Source organism: Lemur catta, chromosome 9 (genome assembly GCF_020740605.2).
Source record: "Lemur catta isolate mLemCat1 chromosome 9, mLemCat1.pri, whole genome shotgun sequence".
NCBI classification, from domain to species: Eukaryota; Metazoa; Chordata; class Mammalia; order Primates; family Lemuridae; genus Lemur; species Lemur catta.
In genome coordinates, this window is record NC_059136.1 from 79,742,360 (window position 1) to 79,751,818 (window position 9,459).

A 9,459-nucleotide genomic window follows, 5' to 3' on the forward strand; every position below is an offset into this window, starting at 1 on the left:
GCTTCCCACGACTCTCCAGAATTAGTTTATATTTATCACAAAGTAAATTGTCCACGCTGAAAGGGTGAACTACAGAGAGTAGGATCTGAACATCTTGTTATCTATTTACCCGCTTAGTAAATAGAAAGTTTAGAACTTGCTTTTTAATCAGGCTTCAAGTACATCTTCCCAGATGAAGGTTATTTGATTTTTCCCTCACTCCAAAGTGTCTTTTAATACTGCGTAGCATATTTATAATATACTTTGATTTTTTTATGGCAACTGGCATCTAGTAAGTTAACAATTTATTTAGTTGGTGTAGTTTAAACATCAGGATTTTGTTGATTTTACCATTTTCTGGGCAGGTTTGGACGTGCAGAGTAAAACATTTTTGTGGACTGTTAAATTTTAGTATTTGTTCGCAAAGCCACTGTGTTATATGTTGTGCTTTGAAATAATTGATCTGATAGCAAAGGCTCACTCGCTTGTTGACTTCAGTATATAATTGGGTCTTGCTAAATGCAATGTGGGTATTTCGGGCATTGTGCTGTAGAAAGAGAAGCAAACCCATCTCCTTCCATGGAATTCTTTAATCTGTAAAGTGTCCTTTCTAGGAAAACAGGGGGTGATGAATTGTGGGAGGAGGAGACCCCCCATTCCTCTGTTAAGCTGCCCATGACATTGGGGAAGGCAGCTACCCCAAGGGTGGGTGCTTCGTCAGTGCCCTGGGGGGCACCTGGCCAGTGGGCCCTGCCCACTCTGCTTTCCTGAGCATACTGAGCGCATCCCCATCCATACATCATAGTCGGAAGCTTTGCCCTCGACCAGGCCCAGTGGCTCACACCTGTAATCCCAGCACTTTGAGAGGCAGAGGCAGAAAGATTGTTTGAGGTCAGAAGTTTGAGATTAGCCTGGGCAACACAGCAAGACCCTCTCCCTTGCTATTCAAGAGATGGGGATAGGATGATCAATCACTTGAGCCCAGGAGTTCAAGGCTGCAGTGAGCTATGATTATGCCACTGCACTCCAGCCTGGGTGACAGAGAGAGACCCTGTCTCCAAAAAAAAAAAGCCTTCATCTTCATTCTCTGTCCCCTTCATCTTTGCAATCCCAACACTGCTTCTCATTGCAGTATGCTACATCCCACAAGCCCAGCAAAACTCTGGAGCTTGTTTCTTCCTCCTGCTAGGAACCACAGAAGGTAAGAAATAAAAAAGTCTTTTCAGAAAAATGGTGAAGATAGGCAAGGAAAGGAAGCGAGACCCGTAACCCTCAGAGTGCTAAGAAATGGGGAATCCAGTCATCTCCTCTGTGGTCATCAGGTAATTCTAAGCGTCAGAGTAATTACTCTAGTCATTCAGTTTTAGCCAACATTGTAGGTGTTACCGAAGTGCCGAGTGAAACCTTGGAAGTCGATCCAGGGCTGGGAGAGGGCCGCAGACGGGAAGCTGTGTGATCCCCACAAGATAATCAATCTCTTTTCTAGGAAATGGAGATAACTTTATGAGCTTACATAGAGTAATTATTATGGGAAATAATTAATAGACCGAGTAAAATAATGATATTGAAAGAAGCTATGCTGAAATTGGGTAGGCAGAATGTGAGAGGTTTTAAGTTTGAAGGAAACAGAGATGTGACCAAGAATGTCAGCTGGGTTCAGATCTCTGCTCTGCCACTTCATTAGCTGTGTGACCTCTCGTAGGTTACTGAATTCCCTGGGCCTCTGTTTCCTTATGGGTAGGAGCTACCTTGCAGGGCTATGATAACACACCTGACGTCATGCAGGTAAACGTCCCAGGACCATGGTGGAGTGGTGCTCATCAAATGGGAGCCGTGACTGTTCGCAGAGGTTAAGATAAATCGTCTTCGTTGCCTTTTATAAATTGGAAAGAAGTCCTTTCATAAGCTATTGTGTTCAGGGTTATCAATAAGATGTGGGTTGAATTATCTCATCAGCTAGATAAGAGAATGTTATTTGGAAACCTGTAAGCATACCTTCGGAGGGAAGCAGCCACGCAAGAATTCTGAACATCCGTTCATGGCATTCAGTGAAAGAACACACCGCCTTTCCAGCCTGTGGGACATTCTTTGAGTGCTGACAATCATTTTGACAGTGCACAGGGGACGTGCCTGGCATGTTGATAAAGTCATTCAGGAGATTTTGCAAGAGCTACAACACCGAACCTGCTCACCAAGACCTGACCTTCTCACGTGAGCATCTCTCTTGGGATGGAAGAGGCCAGGTGGCCTGGGTCTGGGACTGGGTGAAGTGGGTCACTTGGTTTCTGGTATTCAGGACACACTGGGAACCAAGTGTTCCCAAGGCAGCTAGAGAAAACAGGCTACAATTAGCCAATACATGATTTGTTTTTTTAGTTTTCTGAAAAATTCGTTTTCAGTTGCTGTTTTGGCTTTGTTGGGAATAAAACAGGACCGGGAATCGCTGGAGCTCTCAGGAGTCTCATTCAGCAATATCACATTGCACACGTTAATTTCCTGGCACTCAGTAGCCTTCTGTTGTAGTCCATTTGGGATCCAGTGATCCCACTAGTGGGTATGTATTTAAAGGAAAGGAGATGAGCATGTTGAAGAGATATCTGCACTACGATGTTCATTGCAGCACTATTCACAATAGCCCAGATATGGAATGAACCAAAGTGTCTATGGCCAGATGAATGGATAAAGAAAATGTGGTGTATATACACAATGGAATACTATTCAGCCTTAAACAAGAAGGAAATTTGTCATTTGTGATAACATGGAATTGGAGAACATTACGCTAACTGAAATAAGCCAAACACAGAAAGACAAATAATGCATGTTCTCACTCATACGTGAGATCTAAAACAATTCAGCTCTTAGAAGCAGAGAGTATGATGGTGGTCACAAAGGCTGAGGGCTGGGGGAATGTGGAGATGATAGTCCAAGGCTACAAAATCTCAGCCAGAAGGAATAAGTTTGATTTTATTTTTTGAGATTTATTGCACAGTGTGGTGAATATCGCTAAAGATTGAATACCACCCATTTCAGTGTCACTATGAGAGTAAACTTCAAATGTTCTCATCACAGAAAATGTTAAATATTTGAGGTGATGCATATGTTAGTTAGCTTGCTTTAATCATTCCACAGTGTATTAAAAAAATCATAGCATCACTGTGTACCCCACAAATATACACCGCCATAATTTGTCAATATATAGTAAAAATAATAAAATTTAAAAAATTGTAAATAGTCCATTTGGGAAGAAATTGATAAGTATCAGCATTCCTGCCAATAATTCACATTTTAACTGATCAGAATAAAATAGCCAATCATTTGTTCAAAATTACTGAATATACAAAGTAGAACTCTAAGTTGATTAGCTCACCCCACGAAGCTGGGGATACCTGGAAAGAAGATCTGGCGTGGGTTGGTCTTCAGCACCTACAGGTGAGTGGGCTGGGCCGGCAGCAGCCCACGCGCACATGTGAGGTGGGACAAGCCGGGCTGAGGGAACAGGCCCGCGGGAACGTGCACGCCCACCAGGCCGCTCTCACCGCAGCCGTCTGAGCTCGTCAGGACTTGAAAGGCCTTCTGAGTTCACCGAATCAAATCTAAGTGAGAGTCCAATTCCTCTGTGGATTCCCTTTTGGGAGGAGGGTGAGGAGGACTGTCCACACCTGGTTCTTTTGAGGATGAATTTAATTTTGAAAGCAGCAAAACTTCAGACACAGCCAAGTCAAGTGAATAAAGTAATAATCAGGATGAACACATTACAAATAGGCGGGGCCGTAAAATGACCAAACTGATTTCCTCGTATGACCCACAAAGTGGTTCTGAGAGGTAATTCCAGAAGCACCTAGAGAAACACCCTCCTCCCACTGCTGGTGCTGACACGACTTCTCTGAGGGCAGACAGGAAGCTCACGTTAAGATCTTTAAAAATGAGCATTGTCTTTGGCCCAGAAATTAAATTTTTAGGAATCTTTCATAAGGACAGTATTGAGATGATGCACAAAGATTTAACACAAAGTAGGAAGCTTGGCGCAGTGTTCATAACAGCTTACAAGTTAGAACTGGCCTAACTGTCCAACACTAGGGATGTAGAAGGGCATATTCAGGCAGTAGGGTACCATGGAGTCATGAAAAATGATGCTACTGAAATGTTTCTGTCAATGTGGAAAACTGCTCACACGCAATGGAAAGAGCAGGTTATACAACAGATGAATGAATAAATAAAATGTGGTGTATGTGCACCATGGAATACTATCCAGCCATTAAAAAGAATGAAATCCTGTCATTTGTGGCAACATGGATGGACCTGGGGGACATCATGTTAAATGAAATAAGCCAGGAAAGAAAGTTAAACTCCACATGTTCTCACTCATATGTGGAAGCTAAAAAAAAGTTGATCATAGAAGTAAAAAGTAGAACAGAGGATACTAGAGGCTGGGACGGGTGCCCAGGCCAGGTCTGCAGACATGCGTGGGCATTCAGCTGAGCACATCTGCCCTAGAGAGCCCAAAAGGAAGGAGTAGTCTAAAGAAAAAGAAAGGACACGTTTTGACTTTCGGTTGGATACTGGAGTTGTGATTTAAAAAACAAACAACAACAACAACAACAACACTCAGAAAGACCAAGAGAGAAGAAAGAAAAAATTATGATGAATGTTAGACACTAAATCTTGCACACAGATATTTATAGCAGCTTTATTCATAATCACCAAAAACTGGAAACAATTAAGATGTCCCTCAATAAACGCATGGGTAAACAAATTGTGGTACCTCCATGACGTTGGATACTATTCAGGAATAAAAGTGAGTATCAAACTCATTCACAAAAAAGACATAGAAGAACTTCAAATGCACATTGCTAAGTGAAAGAAGCCAAACAAACTGTGTGATTCCAGCTAGTCTGTGATGTTCTGGAAAAGGCAAAACTGTGGAGACAGTAAAAAGATCAGTGGTTGCCAGTGGTCGGTGGGGGAGAAGAATGACTTGGTGGAGCACAGAGGATTTTAGGGACAGGGAAATTATTTTGTGTGATAGTAAAATGGTGGGTAAGTGTCATTATGCATTTGTCAAAACCCACAGGATGGACAGAACCAAGATTGACCCCTAATGTAAACCATGTACTTGAGTTAATGATAAGGCATCATCAGCATTTGCTCATCAGTTGTAACAAATGTACATTATCAACGAAAGATGTTAATAATTGGGGAAACTGTGTTTGGGGAAGGGAGGAAGACAGTGTACATGGGAACTCTGTGTACAACCCGCTCAATTTTTCTGTAAACCTAACAAGTCTACTAATTGAAAAATCAAACCCCCAAAATATATTATGAATAAAGAAATCATGCACTTAGCTACCCAAAAGGGGCCCTTGGCAGATAACAGTTTGGGAAACTGCAAGAGCTAGCTCTTTTTCAAAGGCAACTGAGAAGATACAGATGCCCCAAGTGTGAATCAGCGGGATGCCCCAAGATTAAAACAACCCTGACTGCTCACACCTGTCTCAGACTCAACAAAGCCCTTCCAGTCGAGCTTAGCAGTGCAGGGGTGTGGGGGAGGGGGGAAAGACCCGAATTCTTATTCAAAGAAATAACAATTTGGAACGTGTTCAAGAGTGTCAACAAGTTATGTAGATCTTATCAGCATGGCATTTTTGGTGCCTCCCAGCTATCCGGCTGGGCTCTCTCAGCCTGTTAACACCCTCCAGCTTCCTACGCACAGTGTGCCTATCAACACCTCTGGAGGCTCTGCCCCGGCAAGGCCTGCCTCCCCAGCGCCCCGAGGAGCCTGAATTTTCTTTCTTTCCCTCTCCTCTCATGATCCCATCATACCATCCGGTCAGTATGCACAAGGACCTGCCGCCATTCTCTGCTAACATGCTGTGACTTAGTTGGGGCCAAACTGTCTATGAAATTGAACGATACCTGTATGCTAACTTTGAAAGAGTACTCAAGGTGGAAAATTCTGACATCCTCACATGTGAAGGAAGAGAATGTATAGTTTCAGGAATGTGGGAAATGATGCAAAGTCATCATTCAAGTATTTCAAGCATATGTACGAGGTGTTTTTACCTTTGCAGAAAAAAATCACGATTTTGCAAAATTTTGGAGAAGGATAAGACATGAAACTTGTGGAGATTCCTTTCTCCACCTGCTCCCTAAAAATAAAGCCCCCATAGTTCTGGTCATGTATATACATTACTTCATGATAATGCCGCCTTTCAGATGTAATTTTGCTAAACGAAGCAAAAAAACCCCACATTTATTTAGACTAATGAAAATGGCAGGCTTTACATCTCGGCTTTCTTTACAATTATCTGTTCATTACGGTAAGGTCAGTGAATGGCTCTCCTTGTTTGTTTTCTTTCTTAGGCAGCTTTAAGTGCCTTGAAACAATTTTCTGAACAAGGACTGGATCCAATGGATGGGGCAATGAATATTGAAAAAAGTTCTCTTGAAAAGTGAGTAAATCCTCTGTCAGTATTCTTACATTTGTAATTTTGTAACTGTATGAAAAATAAGACAGATAATAATAAGGTTAAAAATCAACACAATATCTACATCTTACAAAACTATTCATAATACAATTATGAATTAAATATAAGTAAATGAAAAACAGCATATATAGTCATATCCTCCTATATGTCTGTGGAAGTTTTAACTTCCTAATTGAACATGATTTCTGCATTTTAATGCCTTTGTTGGAAGTATTTATGTGAGTTTTGTTGACTATAGATACTTGCAAAACTTATAAAAGATAATGCTGTGAGTTTTGTTAACTGTAGATAACTTGCAAAACTTGTAAAAGTTGTTTTTCACTTCATACTGTTGAGCACTGAGTGGCGAAGCCATTTTGAGAGGTAGAAGTTTTCACTCACATTCCTGCTAAGTTGTGGACGAAACAGAGAAAAAAGAAAAAGAAGTTGAGAGGAGGCATCCCTCCTCTTGGCTGCATTTGGTTTTTCACATGGTTATACGAAGCACCGGCTCACACTGCTGCAACAGCGTGGCTCCCAAGGGCTACAAAGGCAAAAAGGGACCTATAATAATTATTTCTGAAATCCAGCTCATACCTTTTTTTAATGAGTTTTGAACAGAAAAGTCTCATCTAAGAGACTGAATTTTGGGTCTCTCCAGAGACCTCAATCTACCCCAAAGAAAATGAAAGCAGTTATATTTACATAGTAGAATTCAAACTCTTTCAAAGCAGTGATAATAGCAGGTGAGATCTCAGAACACACACAGGAAATGTTATTAGATTTAAAAAAAAAAAAGAGATAACCCAGGAAAGAAAAACCAGATATACTGATCTCACAGTTAAATGAGTGTACCAAAATAAATAAATAATTGAAATTTTAAAAAACTTAAAAACAGCATTTGGTCATTAATATTTAAAAGGTGAGAGCATGAGAAGAAAACATTTGATAAACAGATGTGGCATTTTAAGTTGCCTATAGATTGGCAACCATTTATAAGCTAATTTAATCAAAACCATTTCCACATGATCTCATCAGTAGACTATCTGAACATAAATATTGTTGTTTCACTTTAAAATGTCACTTTTGTGGTGACCTTTGAGTCCTATGTGCTATCTGCTAATAAACATGTCTGAAGATGTGCAACCCCAGACCCTCAGCTCTTGTTAATGTATTAATCTTTCAGACAAGCCAAGCATCTGAGGGAGAAAGTGGAGGATAACCAGGCGCCCCCGGGCTCCATCGCTCAGGACTGCAAGAAATCAAACCCCGTCTAGCAGCTCCCAGAACCCGCCGCTGCCACCGCATCCTTATAAACCTGTCAGCACGCGTGAGGGTGTCTGTGTTCAGGGAAATGAATGAGTAATACCATTATTTGAGTCTTATGTGAAGACAACACTATTCTAACACAAGAGATAATATACATGGTCCTGTTTATTCAACTGGGGAAAAATAAAACTTTGAGCATTTCCCTTGGAACTCGAGATCAGATTATAACTCATTTGCCCAGAGGCGGCAGAAATCTGATCCTGCTACTGGAGCTTAAAATAACAAGTAAAGAAAAGTGTTAGAAACAGAGCTAAAATTTTCAAATGATTAATAGAGAAGCTGGGTTTGGTTCTGTTGTTATGATTGTTTTGTCGTGGCACTTGTGTTCACTTATACTCTCTCTCTCTCTCATTTCAAATAATGCTTGACTATTCAAAAATTAACCAATGACGTGCTGTGGAATGTGATGGTTGTTGTCTTCATATAGAGTCACATGGTTTCTCTTTTTATGCAGATATTTGTAATCTTCATCCTATATCAGTATGAATAACTTTAAGGTGCACTACGGAAAGATGTATGCAAACATGTTTTAAATCAGGTCAGATATTTGATTAAAAATACGAACTCATGTTAGGAGCAAATAGTTTCAATATACTCCAGGAATTTCAAAACGAAACAAAACAAAGCAGTTGTGGATTTTGAGCTCCATATACTCTTAGCAATGAAGGCGGCGTCTTGCCCCTACAAGTCATTTTCCTGGATCCCACTCTCTGTCGTGGGAATCGCATCCACCCCCATCCGTGTGTTGTAGCCACTCACGGTTTGCATCAAGAGTGTTTTTAGTAACTGCCTCTGGCCTTGGGACAGTGAGTAGGGTCAAAGTAAATAGTGTACGTGGCGGGAAGGGAAAGCCTGTTGGAGATGCTCATAGCCAGCCACGCTCTGGACCAGCATGTTGGAATCCAGTGCGGAGCAAATGCAGTAAAAATTTGGTCGGTTTCTGTGTGAAGTGTTGTTATTGTTGTTCTTTCATTCTATCACTCTGCTCTTTGAAGTATCACCTCAGTGAAACCCATCCGAAAGGCCACCACCCGGCCTAGTCATCCTGCCTGGCAGTGGGATTAGAGAGTGGACAGGGGACAGGCTGTATCTGTGAAACTGCAGAGCCGCCTCCTGGGTGACTCGGGGCTGGTCCCTGACCAGGGCCAACGTCATCGCATTGTTCAGGCTTTCTCCTTATTGATTTGCAAACATTGTGCAATGAGAAAACACTATATGGTCTAACTGCTCGCCCAACATGACAATAGGAATATAATTATGTAAGATTTCACAAGCAAAACCACCGCAAGTCATGATCCGGCTGACTCACACGCGACTGGACAATAAACAAACAGCAACATAAGGAAATAACTCTAGGGTTGTTTTTAATGGTTCCCATGTGGGAAGCCCGTCAGCACTGGGAGGGCTGGGTGCCCTTGGAGGAAATAGGTTTTGTTACATAAAGCTGGGTGCTTATGAAAAGAACAGCGCACTTGCAAAGTCGGGGTTCACCAAGGTAAACTGGGTGGAGCACAGAGGCACAGGGGGCCCTAAATCATCCTCTCAGGCCCTTTCTTCTGCAAGGCTTCACCACCTGAGGCTCTGGCCTCAGATGGGGCAGGGATCACTTCAGGCAGGATCATTGAAGTGGATCTTCAGTTTACCCAGTGCCATAAACATAGAAGACCTCCTGCAAGGGACTCCAAAC

General features: G+C 41.8%; 1 protein-coding gene across 8 annotated transcripts in view; it reads left to right on the forward strand.

Moving 5' to 3' along the window:
- The window catches only part of STAU2 (staufen double-stranded RNA binding protein 2), a 295,401-nt gene extending 286,680 nt beyond the window's left edge, over positions 1-8,721 (forward strand). For all 8 annotated transcript variants that reach the window (XM_045561383.1, XM_045561387.1, XM_045561382.1 and 5 more), the window contains 2 exons: positions 6,340-6,428; positions 7,630-8,721. In XM_045561383.1, coding sequence (XP_045417339.1) covers positions 6,340-6,428; positions 7,630-7,720 — 180 coding nt within the window. In that variant the 3' untranslated portion in view covers positions 7,721-8,721. The remainder of the gene's footprint in view (positions 1-6,339; positions 6,429-7,629) is intronic.
- Positions 8,722-9,459: the final 738 nt, after the last annotated feature.